General features: G+C 43.7%; 1 protein-coding gene across 1 annotated transcript in view; it reads right to left on the bottom strand.

Moving 5' to 3' along the window:
* The window catches only part of LOC139174261 (tubulointerstitial nephritis antigen-like), a 199,327-nt gene that overhangs the window by 45,626 nt on the left and 138,713 nt on the right, over positions 1–14,988 (bottom strand). Inside the window, exons 8-9 of the mRNA XM_070764525.1 lie at positions 14,196–14,385; positions 12,586–12,631 (exon numbers count right to left, since the gene is read on the bottom strand). Coding sequence (XP_070620626.1) covers positions 12,586–12,631; positions 14,196–14,385 — 236 coding nt within the window. The remainder of the gene's footprint in view (positions 1–12,585; positions 12,632–14,195; positions 14,386–14,988) is intronic.

A 14,988-nucleotide genomic window follows, 5' to 3' on the forward strand; every position in this document is an offset into this window, starting at 1 on the left:
CAAGTGTCAGGGAAGAAATATTAAGGAGAGGAATGGGTTAATTAATTAAGTAATTAATTCGTCACGTCCGGGTATCAGTGGAAGAGTTGAGTCGTCAATCTGCAGTTAAGAAATATGGAGGTTTTTTCAAGCAGCTCCAAATGTAAGCTATGCCTTGTGTGCTTTTAATTGCAGTTTTTATGACTCTGGGCTAACTCTGACTAGCCATAAATCTTAGAATGACTTGTGGAACGTTTTAATGATTTTGATGTTGCCTTACATACCGAAGTTTAAGATAAGAGATTAGCGCTGCGTGCCGAGATGATTCAGTGTGGAACAAAGGAAAGAAAATTAAAGATGATGTGGTGTTTTACAAATAAATGCATTTAGCAATCCTTTATTCCAATTACCAGTGGCCTTAGCTGGAGATCAGAACAGTGTTGATGACTCCATCATAAAGAAAATCAGCCAGCCAGCTCAGGATGGCCAATTTAGCAAATAACATGCAGGCCTTAACACAAACCGTGGCTGCGTTGCAGGCACAGCTCTTGGCATTACAGAATTAACCTGCAGCCCCTGTACAACCACAGGTCATCATTCAACCAAGGCCAAATATTTATATAGCTAAGCCATCAGTTTTTATAGGGGCAAGAGATTGTCACCTCATTTCTTCATCAATGTCCAAAAATTTTCAATTCCTCTCCAGAGGATTTTGCTAGAGATGCCATGAAAGTTTCTTTCATTATAAGCTTGTGCAAAGGTGCTGCACTTGAGTGGCCAATGCCTTTCTTACTACGTCAGGACCCAATCCTGCAAAATTATGCTGCTTTTCGCCAGAGGTTTGAACAAGAATCTGAAGATCCCATGTGCATACAAAACGCTATTGTTCAGTTGCGCCAATTACACATGGGCAACAAGACCATCTCTGAGTATATCTCTGACTTCTGGAAACTAGTCACACCCCTAAATTGGAATGAGGAAGCCCTTATGGAACAGTTCCAAGATGGCCTGAAACCCAAATTTGTGAATGAGATGACACGCCATCCAACTCCCAACACGTTAAATGAACTCTATCAGACCTGTTTGACCATCAAGACTAATTTGTCATCTGCCCAGAACCATGTCATCAGATACGAAAGCCAGTGCCAGCTCCATGCCAAAGATATCAAAACAACGGTTTCAACTCCATGCCAAGATGCCCCTTCCAGATGCCAACAGACACGGGAAACCGACCAGCTGTCATCGCTCGAGAAGAACCAATAGATCTAGGTATGCCCAGACCTCGCCTGAGTGAAGCCGAGAAAGCTAGACGTTGAGTGGAAGGCCTATTCATGTATTGTGGAGAGGCTGGACACCTTCTATCTACTTGCCCTCAGAGAAGACGTGTCACTCCCACTTCTACTCCAGTCTCTAACAGCGGGCCTGCGTTTCAGGTCCAGGCTACCTTGCCAGGAAATGACCAGAGCCCGGCCTAAAACAAACCTTCTGCCGGGCAGGCACCAAACTGAATTTCAATGCTAGATGAACCGAGACCTTCAAGACACTTGACCTTAGCCACTGAGGTTTACTTTAAAAACCCACCCAAAACCCACCCTGCTACTGCCTTAGTAGATTTCGGAGCCACCACCAACTTTATGGATGAGACCTTTGCTCGTTTTCATGCCATACCATTGTGCTCAGTCACACCTCCTATGATTGTTGAAACTATTGACGGCCATGTTCTCTTGTCTGGACCAATCAAATTTCAGACCCAACCACTTACCTTAAACATCGCACACCACAAAGAACCTATTCAATTTTATGTCACTAAAGGCCTCCACTTTCCTATGGTCCTTGGCTTAGCATGGCTCAGAACCCATGATCCCCACATCGTGTGGTCCTTTCCTAGTCGACAATGTGTCGACCACATCCGTCCATCGTTTACTACTCAACTTCCTGCCCAGCTTGCCAGCACCCTCCCAAAGATATATCCGAGTTTGCTGATGTTTTCGATGAGAGAGAAGCAGACCAATTACCCCCCCCACCTTATGACTGTGCCATTGATCTTTTACCCAATGCCAAACTTCCTAGCAGACGCCTCTATTCAATGTCTCAACCCGAATCGGCCACCTTAAAAGACTTTATTGACAAGAACCACAGGTTTCATGCAACCTTCATCTTCACCACTTTCTGCTTCAGTACTTTTTGTCAAAAAGAAAACTGGAGACCTCAGAATCTGCTGTGAATATTGTAAACTCAATTCCATTACCATTTGTAACTGCTACCCTCTACCTTTGATCTCTGAACTCATGGACTGCCTCCGTACAACACCATTTTCACCAAAAATGACTTCCGAGGCGCTTACAACCTCATTCGCATTTGTGAAGGCGATGAATGGAAGACTGCCTTCGGCACCCGCTACGGCCATTTTGAACTCACCGTCATGCCTTTTGGACTTACCAATGCGCCAACAGTATTCCAACATTTTATGAATGATATTTTTAAGCACTTTGACCACTTCATGGTTGTCTACCTTGATGACATTTTGATATACTCTCCTTCTAAAGAAACCCACCTACACCACTTACGACAAGTACTCCAGCGCATCTGACAACATCCCCTTTATGCCAACTTAGAAAAATGCCAATTTTTCCAAACTTCCATCGACTTCTTAGGACATGTCATTTTCTCCCAAAGCATTGCCATGGACACTGGAAAACTTGATCGCGTTGCAAACTTGGCAACCTCCAGCTCGAGCCAAAGATGTCCAATGATTTTGGGGATTTGTCAACTACTACCGAACCTTCATTCCCAATTTTGCCACCTCACCCGCCTTCTCCAGAAAGGAGTTCCATTTCAATGGGGCGCCACAGAGCAACAAGCTTTTCTCAACATCAAAAAAGCTTTCATGCAAGAACCTATTTTCCAATACCCTGATCCTGTTGGAGTGGGGGCTGTACTTCTCCAACAATGCCAAGACGGCGGACCTTTATTTCCCTGTGCTTATTATTCTAGGAAATTAAAACCTGCTGAACGTAACTATACCATTTGAGAAAAAGAACTTTTGGCCATCAAGACTGCTTTTGAGACCTGGTGACATCACCTGGAAGGACCCCGTCACCAAGTACAGGTCAGAGCTGCCCACAAAAACTTGGAAATTATGCAAACTGCCAGGACGTTGAGCCAGAGACAAATCCATTGGTCCTTTTTCTTCGCCAGATTCGATTTCCGCATTACCTACATTTTCAAGTGGGACAACAAACAAGCCAATGCATTGTCTCGCAAACCTGAATACACCCAAACCCAAGAACCTGTGCCGCTTCATGCCATTCTACCTCTCGCGTTGATTGAAGTTGCCCACGATGCAGCAGATCTTTGAGAACAAATTCGGGAAGCACAGTGCCAGGACCCCTTTGTCAACCAAAGAAAGCGAGACCTAGAACCTGGACCATCACTGACGACTTGCTCCACTACGATTGACCTGCTCTATGTTCCCACAGGTCCACTCCGAGGTCTCATCCTCAACCAGTGCCACGATAATCCAGCAGCCAGCCACTTTGGCCTCTTCAAAATCCTACGCCTTGCCTCTCGCACCTTTTGGTAGCCCAGACTATGCCATGATGTAAGTGCCTACGTTAATTCCTGCATCCCTTTTTGCCAAGCGAAGGCCGCCACCGGACCCCCTTTGGGATTATTGCAACCTTTGCCTACACCTGAAAGAATCTTGGATACCATTTCCATGGACTTCCTCACCTGTTTACCTGTTTCTCAAGGATTCACTGCTATATTTGTAGAGGTGGACATGTTAACCAAGATGGCTCATTTCATCTCTTGGCGCCAAATACCTACGGCCAAGATCACAGCTCAACTATTTATCAAGCACATCTTCCACCTCCATGGCTTACCCGATGCCATCGTCTCCGATCACGGTCCCCAATTCACTGCCCAGTTTTGGAAAGAACTCATGACCACTCTCCAAGTCAAAATTTCCTTGGCGTCCACCCATCACCCCCAAACCGACGGGGGCACCAAAAAAGTTATTGGCATCTTGCAGCAATACCTCCGTTGTTTTGTTCATGATAGACAAAACAATTGGGCCAAATATATTCCCGTAGCTGAGTTCGCCTTTAATTACTCTGAACATACTTCCACGCAGACCACACCGTTCTGCGCTAATTATGGGTTCCATCCCCGATTGCTTCTGCTCGTGCCTTCTGATTCTCCAGTTCCACTTGCTGGAGATTTTCTTAACGAGTTACGTGCTGTTCATCAACTTCTACAATGTTTCTTAACTCAAGCCAAAGAAGACTAGAAACGTTTTGCGGACCGTTCCCGCAAAGACACTCCCCCATTGACTGTTGGTGACCAAGTTTGGCTTTCTACCAAATACCTTTCTTCTGAACCTTACCGCAAGCTTGATCAACGTTTCATTGGCCCTTTTCCTGTGGAAACCGTCATTAATCCAGTCACATACCATTTGATTTTGCCTCCTTCACTGCATGTCCATTCTGTCTTTCATTGCTCGCTATTGCTTCCAGTCTCCCTTGACTCTCCACTTCGTCCCCCAGTTCCAGCTCCTGCTGTTCCTGCTCCTCTATGTCCTGTGCCTAGACTTTGACTTCCCCTATGCTGCCTAGACATTATTGGCATCCAAAATTCTCGTTGGCTCAACGACCAGTTCCAGTACTTGGTGGAATAGTTGGGAGGCAGGCCAGATAACACTGTCTGGATGGATGCTAGGACCTGATTTAGAGGCAGAAGAAGTAGGAGACCAACCACAGGACATTTCTATGGGTTCAGATTCAAGTGTAGGAGAAGCAGATGCTAGATCAGGGGTGGGAAATTAATTTTGCCATAGGGCCGCATGAGAAATTGGGATGGTTTTAGAGGGCCGGACTAATATAATTAACTCATTTCTACCCAAAACTGTATATTATTGGGTAGAACAGAGTTAATTATATTATAATTATAAATTATAATTATATATTATATAATATATATAATTATCTATCAAGGAACTTGTTTGCTTTCCATAAAAGGAGAGAGAGATTCATATTTAATAGTTTTATATTTCCAGAGTAATACCATTTCTCCTTCCTTCCTCCCTCCATTTCTCTTTCCTTCCTTCCTTCCTTCCTTCCCTTCCTTCCCTCCATTCTCAATCTTCCAATTCTCTCCCTGCTCCCCAACCTTATTTCTGCCCACTGGGGGTGGGAGAGGCTCCGCCACAAATTCTTAAAGAAGGTTAAGTCAACTTACGGGAAAGGTGGAGAATGCGAGTCGAGAGCCCTGGTGTAGGCAGTGCCGTCAGCCAAGAAACAGGCACGACGTAACTGCTGCTTTTTCGCTTTTTCCTTTTGCGTGCATGTGGCTAGGCCATCCGATTCCACTGTGCGGCTTTTGGAAACGCTGCACGGCTTTTGGAAATGCTGCACGGTTTTTGGAAATGCTGCATGGCTTTTGGTTTTTGCCTGCATGCGCATGTGTGTGTGCACAGGTTGGACTGACCTCTGTAGGCTGGTTACAGACAGCGGGCAGGCCGTATCCAGCCCCCGGCCTGCATCTTGCCCAGGTCTGTGCTAGATGAATAAATCCTTATTTCAGATGCTTGAAGAGGCGAAGAGGGCAAGTGTCAGGGAAGAAATATTAAGGAGAGGAACAGGTTAATTAATTAAGTAATTAATTTGTCACGTCCAGGTGTCAGAGGAAGAGAAGAGTTGAGTCGTCAATCTGCATTAAGAAAGAAGCGGGGGAAATATACCCCCACTTTATGTTTATTGTTTGTATGTATTTGTTTGTTTTTATGAAAAAATAATAAAAAAATTAAAAAAAAAAGAAAGAAATATGGAGGTTTCTTTCAAGCAGCTCTGAATGTAAGCTATGCCTGGTGTGCTTTTAATTGCAGTTTTTATGACTCTGGGCTAACTCTGACCAGCCATAAATCTTAGAATGACTTGTGGAATGTTTTAATGATTTTGATGTTGCCTTGCATACCGAAATTTAAGATAAGAGATTAGTGCTGCGTGCCGAGATAATTCAGTGTGGAACAAAGGGAAAGAAAAATAAAGATGATGTGGTGTTTTACAAATACAGTGATCCCCCAATCATTGCGAGGGTTCCGTTCCAGGACCCCTAGCAATGATCGGGTTTTCGCGAAGTAGCGCTGCGGAAGTAAAAACACCATCTGCGCATGCGCAGATGGTGTTTTTACTTCCGCAGCGCTAGCGAGGAGCCGAAGATTGGGGTTCCTGGGAAGGGGACTCAGCTTGTCTGCCGCCCGCTCGCGCATCGCCCGCCCACGCCGTTCATTCTTGCCGCTTCCCAGCTGAGTTCTGAAGCAATTTCGCTTCAGGACTCAGCTGGGAAGCGGCAAGAATGAACGGCGTGGGCGGGCGATGCGCGATCGGGCGGCGGACAAGCCGTTCGCTCGCGCGCGCTCGCGCCGGTTCCCAGCTAAGTCCTGAAGCGAATTCGCTTCAGGACTCAGCTGGGAAGCGGCAAGAATGAACGGCGTGGGCGGGCGATGCGCGATCGGGCGGCGGACAAGCCGTTCGTTCGCGCGCGCTCGCGCCGGTTCCCAGCTAAGTCCTGAAGCGAATTCGCTTCAGGACTCAGCTAGGAAGCGGCGAGAATGAACGGCGTGGGCGGGCGATGCGTGAGTGGGCGGCGGACAAGCCGTTCGCTCGCGCTCGCTCGCGCCGGTTTCCAGCTGAGTCCTGAAGCGAATTCGCTTCAGGACTCAGCTGGGAAGCGGCGAGAATGAACGGCGTGGGCGGGCGAAGGGCGGGCGGGCGGCAGCGAGGAGTTTGCGTGGGCGGTGGGGAAACTCCTCGCTGATGCCCGCCGCTCGCCCTCCCGCCAGCAAGAGGGGGAAGATCTAGGGAAGCCGCCCAGCAGCTGATCTGCCCGGTGCCATCTACGCATGCGTGCCCATAGAAAAAAAAGGGCGCGCATGCGCAGATGGTGTTTTTACTTCCGGGTTGCAAAATCGCCATATAGCCATTTCGCAATGATCGGGGTCGCAATACCCGGGGGATCACTGTATATGCATTTAGCAATCCTTTATTCCAATTACCAGTGGCTTTAGCTGGAGATCGGAACAGTTATGGTGAAAAAATTTGACCTTTTGGTGGCAGTTGTGGTATCTTGCCTTCCCCTTCAAGCTACTCAAGCTTAATGACACTTGACCAGACATAACATTTTACACCCTTTGTTCATGCAGTGGTAGAAAGCTGAAGAGCAGAGTTTAGCCCTCTTAAGATGAATCACAAATAAGCTTCTAAAGATCACCCATAACTGAACCTTAGGGTATCTTCTATCCCAATTTCCAAGATGGCTGGTTTTCCCCAGTTTTTTATTTATTTATTGTTAGAGTTGAAAGGGACCATGAAGGCCATCGAGTTCAATCCCCTGCCCAAGCAGGAACCCTATAGTACACCAGTCAAATGGCAGTTCAATCTTCTCTTTAAAATGTTGGAGTTCACAATGTCTGCTGGAAGGTTGTTCCATTGGTTGATCGCTCTGACCGTCATGTTGAATCTCATGTTGAATCTCTCCTTGGTCAGCTTCCAGCTGTTGTTCCTCGTCCGGCCCTCTGGTGCCCTGAAGAATAAAATGATCCCCTCCTCTCGGTGACATCCCCTCGTATACTTGTAGACTGCTATCATGTCCGCTCTGGCCCTTCTTTTCTCTAGGCTATCCATGCCCAGTTCCCTCAGTCGCTCTTCGTAAGTCTTGGTTTCCAATCCCTTAATCATCTTGGTTGCTCTTTTTTGCACCTTCTCAAGAGTTTCAATGTCTCTTTTGAAGTGTGGTGACCAGAACTGAATACAGTACTACAGGAGTGGTCGGACCACGGCGTAGTAGAGTGGTATTAAGACTTCCCTGGTCTTGGAGTGTATTCCCCTGTTGATGCAGCTTAGGATTGTGTTGGCTTTTTTAGCTGCTGCTGCACATTGTTGGCTCATGTTTAGTTGATTGTCCACCAAGACTCCGAGGTCTTTTTCGCAATCGCTACTGCTAAGAGGGGTTTCTCCCAGGTTGTATGTGTGTCCAGGGTTTTTTCTGCCTAGGTGAAGGACTTTGCTCTTGTCGATGTTAAACATCATTTTGTTGGTGTGACCCCACTGTGTTAGTCTGTCTAGCAGTGTTCCCTCTAATTTTTTGGGGGGATGGACGGAAAAGTATAGCGTCTGAGCGGCAGTCCCTTCGGGACTGGGCGGCACAGAAATAATAAATAAATAAATAAATAAATAAACGAACAAACGAATGAACGAACAAACAAACAAACAAATGAATGAACAAACAAACAAACAAACAAACAAAAAACCCACCCTGTTTTGCCTCAGAGAATTTCAAAATAAAATACTGTACTGTGTGTCTATAACAGTGAGCTCATAATAGGGCAACTCTATCAATATCAAAATGCCACTTAAATAGTTGAGCTAGTTTCAAACTAGATTTTGATTTTATTAATTTATTAATTAATTAATTAATTAATTTATTTATTTATTTATTTATTTATTATTTGGATTTGTATGTCACCCCTCTCCGAAGACTCGGGGCGGCTCACAGCAAAGTACAAATCATAAATAATCATAAATCATTACAAATCAGTACAAATCATAAATAATCCAATCAGTTAAAATATTTAAAGCTTTAAAAAAAACCATATACTAATTAACAGACACACACACAAGCATACCATGTATAAATTAAACATGCCCAGGGGGAGATGTTTCAATTCCCCCATGCCTGACGGCAAAGGTGGGTTTTGAGGAGTTTACGGAAGGCAGGAAGAGTAGGGGCAGTTCTAATCTCCGGGGGGAGTTGGTTCCAGAGAGCCGGTGCCGCCACAGAGAAGGCTCTTCCCCTGGGGCCCGCCAACTGACATTGTTTAGTTGACGGGACCCGGAGAAGGCCCACTCTGTGGGACCTAATCGGTCGCTGGGATTCGTGCGGCAGGAGGCGGTCTCGCAGATATTCTGGCCCAATGCCATGAAGGGCTTTAAAGGTCATAACCAACACTTTGAATTGTGACCGGAAATTGATCGGCAGCCAATGCAGACTGCGGAGTGATGGTGAAACATAGGTAAGCCCATGACTGCTCTCGCAGCTGCGTTCTGCATGATCTGAAGTTTCCGAACACTTTTCAAAGGTAGCCCCATGTAGAGAGCATTACAGTAGTCGAACCTCGAGGTGATGAGGGCATAAGTGACTGTGAGCAATGAGTCCCGGTCCAGATAGGGCCGCAACTGGTGCACCAGGCGAACCTGGGCAAACGCCCCCCTTGCCACAGCTGAGAGATGGTTTTCTAATGTGAGCTGTGGATCGAGGAGGACGCCCAAGTTGCGGACCCTCTCTGAGGGGGTCAATAATTCCCCCCCCCCAGGGTAATGGACGGACAGATGGGATTGTCCTTGGGAGGCAAAACCCACAGCCACTCCGTCTTATCCGGGTTGAGTTTGAGTCTGTTGACACCCATCCAGGCCCCAACAGCCTCCAGGCACCGGCACATCACTTCCACCGCTTCGTTGACTGGGCATGGGGTGGAGATGTAGAGCTGGGTATCATCAGCATATTGATGATACCTCACCCCATGTCTTTGGATGATCTCACCCAGCGGTTTCATGTAGATGTTAAATAGCAGGGGGGAGAGGACCGACCCCTGAGGCACCCCACAAGGGAGAGACCTCGGAGCCGACCTCTGACCCCCCACTAACACCGACTGTGATTTTCTTTCTCTCTTCCTTACTCCCATTCTTTTTCTTTTCCTTCCTCTCTTTTTTCTATCTTTTTCTCTCTCTTCCTCTCTTCCTCTTTCTCTCCTTCCCTCTCACTCTTTCCCTCTCGGCTTCTGGGCAGGTTTGGAAAACTCTGAGTTGATGATGATTTTTAAGTGAACGATTGCTCACTGCTCAGCTTAGAGGGAACTATGCTGTCTAGGCCTTTCTGTAATTTGAGCCTGTCTTCTAGGGTATTGGCTACCCCCGCCAGCTTGGTGTTGTCTGCGAATTTGATCAGTTGCCCTTCTATTCCCTCGTCCAAGTCGTTGATGAAAATGTTGAAGAGCACAGGGCCCAGGACTGAACCTCATGGAAGAACGTAGGCAGTGAGGTACCACAGGGTTCAGTCCTGGGCCCTGTGCTCTTCAACATTCAACAGTTCAACTCATAAGAACTCAATCTTGGAAAGTTAAGGATGGCCACTTAAGGAAGAGGCACAGAGGGGAGGATCACAGAAATATTGGGACTGTTCCAACCTGAAAGTATTAAAATAGCATGCAAGAAACAGCTTTGGGCATCCAGCAGGTTTGAAAGTGTTATGACCTGAGAAGCCGGGAAGTTTTCACTCCCTATTTAAACCCCTGCCAAAAGCAGCCAGGGGCTGATGTTTGCTCACTATAACCAATCAAGAGCTGTAGTCTCACTGCCAGTCTCCTGCCTCTTCAGTATCTGAACCCAACATTAAGTTTGTTTCCCCAATTTCCTTTTGAGTTGCCATAATGCTAGTGGTATTTAACCTTGAGAGATTTTGGAAGCATGTCTGGACTGTTTCCTGATTCATTGTTGGTCCTGATTACTAAGGCTGCAAATTACTGTCCAGACATAGTGTTGCTCTTTTTCCTTTTCTGGCGACCTCCTGTGCAAGTCCATACAAGTTTTTAATAACAGTACAGAAATGTTTTCTTATTCCTTTCTTCCTGGAGTTTTTGTTCTTTTGGCTTCCTTGGCATTTCCTTGGTAGACTGCTCTGGTATTTACCATTTCCTACTGAAATGATAAGCAGTTAAATCCTGGTTAATTTTGAGCCCAACCGAGCCTTGCTAGGTGCCACCACTTTCTTTCCCAGCCTGCTTAAAAGTGGTGTGGAAGAAGCTTTGTGGTTTAAAGGGAAACATTCATAAAGGCTATATTCACATAAATTGCTAAGCTGGACCAAGCTAAAAAAGATGTAAGCTTTCCACACTTGAATGAAACTTAAATTAAATAATCTGGTTAAATGTGGACAGGCCAGCACCACCAGTTCTTGCCAGTTTTTGTAATAATTGTGCTTGTGAAAACTAGAGTGGGAACTTTACTGTGTTTCCGACCCTCCTTATGGCTTCCAGCAAAGTCATGTTTGACTCTTCAGCCAAAATAATTTATTCTTTCATATCGGAAAAAAAATTACAGCTAGACCAGGTGAAAGGTTTGTTATTGAATGAATTTTGAGAAGCAACCTTGCATTTCAACTTGCTGTATGAATCAGATCCACATGATTCATTTTCTTTGTTCACTACATAGTCTGTGAACACAGCTACTGTTCACAGTCCAACAACCCTACCTTTGTTCAGCCAGGTTCAGGCTTCAGCATGTTGTGGGAATCCAATGATAGCCTGTGATGAGAATGGCTCCATTAAAAGAATGGAATGGCTAAGAATGGCTCCATTAAAAAAAAGAGATATCTTTTGACTCCTTCATTTATTTTATATTATGTTGTCTTTTTGGTTTGCTGTTATAGACCAATTCAAGGATATTTCCTTTTGCCTTCTGGAGAACAGAAAAGTGGATTGTTGCTTTCTAAGAAGCTTAAGATTTGAGAGGCCGCTGTGTAAATAGCTAGCTGCAAACTTTTCCATTATAAGTGAGCATAAGTTCACCAAATCATAAGCAGGCTGTTACAAAGAAAATTAGAATGTCTGTATGGAAATAAATAGGTTAAATAAATAAAAAATTATTAGATTCTTTCCATGCACAATTCTCACGGAGTTCTCTTTAGCAAGATTTATTGAGATGAAGCCAATAGATTCCAGCAACTGGATTATTTCCAATTTAAAACCATTATGTTCTAGTGAACATTAGGGCAGAGACCTTCTGATTTTCTTTCTGGCAACCTTCCTAAGTTTTTGTGAGGGAGATTATTTATTTATTTATTTATTTATTTATTTATTTATTTATTCATTCATTCATTCATTCATTCATTCATTCATTCATTCATTCATTCAATTTTTATACCACCCTTCTCCTCAGACTCGGGGCAGCTTACAACATGTTAGCAATAGCCCTTTTTAACAGAGCCAGCATATTGTCCCCACAATCCGGGTCCTCATTTTACCTACCTCAGAAGGATGGAAGGCTGAGTCAACCTTGAGCCGGTGATGAGATTTGAACCACTGATCTACAGTCAGCTTCAGTGGCCTGCAGTACAGCACTCTACCTGCTGTGCCACCCTGGCTCATCATGATAATGATAATGATAATGATAATTTATTAGACTTGTATGCCACCCTTCTCCGAGGACTCTATTAACATATTTTTCTATATTGATGCTTACCAATGGCCATCATTCTCATCATCAGCCCCTATGATTAGAGTCAGAAGATCGATGCGTGCTATAATACTCCAAATTTAGGGAGTGCTTGGTTGAACTGAAAATCGATATGTAATCATGCTCACTGGCATTGCAAGATTATTTATATAGCAATATCTGGATTCTTAGTACTCTTGAAATAAATCATTTTTAAAAAAATAGTAGCAGATATTGGCCACTAGTAAAGGGGCAATTCAGCCACTGTCTTTCAACACAAATCATTTCTCCCTTATGTGACTTTCCACCCTGCTGGGTGATTTCAGAGAGCCCGCCTCACCTTGCACAGGTCCATTTTCCATTAACTCCTTCATGATCTCCTTCTCCTACAAACAAACAACAGACGTTAGATCACCAGAGAATCAAAAGCAATTACGGTATTTATTTCTCATGACTTCTCTCTACATGAAGACCTTATGTTCTGGCCAGGTTGACCCTATTAACATATTTTTCTTGATGCTTCCCAGTGGCCATCATCCTCATCAGCAGCCCCTATGATTAGAGTCAGAAGATTGATGCGTGCTATAATACTCCAAATTTAGGGAGTGCTTGGTTAAACTGAAAATCAATATGTAATAATGCTGATATTATTTAATAAAGGAGATTACCAAGGACTCCCTTAACCTTCACTTTTCTCCCAAAAATTTCATCACAGATTTTCAGATATACAAAAAGTTAGTTAAGGGGCATTGCAGAGTCCCTTGCTTTGCTGGGTTTAAGTAGCTAATTGTCCTACCAAAATAGAGCCTGGTGCATCCCAATCTTAATGGAGTTAAGCTACTGACTACAGGTAGCCCTCAACATAGGACCATAAATGGAACCTGCCCATCACAGTCGAAATTTGTGATGGTCATAAAGCATGTGACTTACCCAGTGAAGGGCTACCAAAAATTTTACTACCACACTGTAGGTGTGGCTTATGCAGGATGCCCTGATTTTCTTTCAACATCTTTTAGTGCAAATTGGGTACTCTGGGGTGGAGCTCCATTTTCGTTACCCCACTGTGTCCCCCCCCCCCGTCTGAGTTTACTATCTTTTTTGAGGCAGTCATTAAGTGAACACCATGGTTGTAAAGTGATTATTGTGTTTTTTAAGCAATAGCGGTGGTTGTTAAATAACTATCACAGTTGTTAAGCTAACACTGTCATTGTTAAGATAACCTATTCACTATGGTCCAGTTTCGCTAAAAACTAAGAATAAACACTGCTGTTGGCAAAACCTTTAATTAGAGATGTTGTTTTATTCCTATTAATTTTTCTTTCTCCATTAGCAAATTGTTGGTGTAAACTAGTTCACATTTTGTCTTTATCACATCTTTTGCTTTCCATATATCACAATAGTGTCTTAAGCAGATCTACAGCCTTTTACCTACATTACTTTTGTACTGATACATTTTGTACATTAACTTACAATATTTTCTAATTACAACTGCAACTAGGATTGCTTATGCACAATGTTGGCAAAATTCAAACACACCCACTGAGAGTTTGATAATTAAAAAAAAATGAATGCCCGGAGATGGACAAATTAACAATAGAACTTAACGACAAAAAGATTGAGATTATTATGTATAATATGAGAAAAGTGGTATGATTGGATTGCCGACAGAAGGATGAAGAGAAAGTGTACGAAGAAGATGTAAAATTAGTTCGCTTTTTTATGATACTCTTCTTATTGTAAAGATTGGTCAAAGATTATAATAAAGGCATTTGATTGGCTGACCACTGCTCTACTTAAATTGAATAGCAATATATGATCTTATTTCCATTTCCCTGACCCCTCTCCCCCAAATTTTACCAGCATGTTATTTTATTTATTTATTAATTAGATTTGTATGCCACCCCTCTCCATAGACTCCGTAGATTTAATAAGAAGAAAGGCACGACTTACATCTGAAGAGAGACGATATGCAGGTGTGGATTGGTAGATCTCATTGGAGTCAGTGTGTGAGTTGGGGCAACGTGCTATGGCTTGCCTCTTCCCCCTGCCAGTGGATCGGGTGTGCATCATGCAAGATGGACTGGCAAGGGAGCCCTCCTTTTCCTGGCTGGTAAAGGGATAGCATTCATCAGTCACCACCCTAGAAGACCCAAGGGAGAAAAGAGAATGGTTTGGAGCTGTTTTGGAGTGCAGACTCGTTTCCTTTTTTTTTTTTTAATTGGATGTAATCTTTAAAAAGAATACGAAAAAGTAAAAGTATAAACAAACATTATACAAAAAACACAACCCCCCACCACAAACTAAACATACAGTTTATACATACATTTATACATACATTTATACATACATTAATACATTTTACGATACATATATCGACTCTTATTTTATGCTTATTTACGATACTATTTCTTTTGATATTATAGCTTTTATATCTCTATAAAAGCTTTTATAGCTTTTATATTTCTAAGAAACTTAATTATAACATCTAACATCTAAGTCTACAGAGAGGGGTGGCATAAAAATCTAATAAATAAATAAAATATATTATGCAGTAATACCTCATGATACGAACTTAATTGGTGCAAGGAGGAGGTTCGTAAGACGAAAGGTTCGTAAGACGGAACATTGTTTCCCATAGGAAACAATGTAAAGTCAATTAATCCGTGCAACAACAAAAAACCCCTGCAAAAAACCGCTGCCGCCCGGCTGTCACCTTTTAAAACAGCCTGGGGGCTTCGGCGTT

This window comes from Erythrolamprus reginae, chromosome 11, assembly GCF_031021105.1.
Source record: "Erythrolamprus reginae isolate rEryReg1 chromosome 11, rEryReg1.hap1, whole genome shotgun sequence".
Taxonomy (NCBI): Eukaryota; Metazoa; Chordata; class Lepidosauria; order Squamata; family Dipsadidae; genus Erythrolamprus; species Erythrolamprus reginae.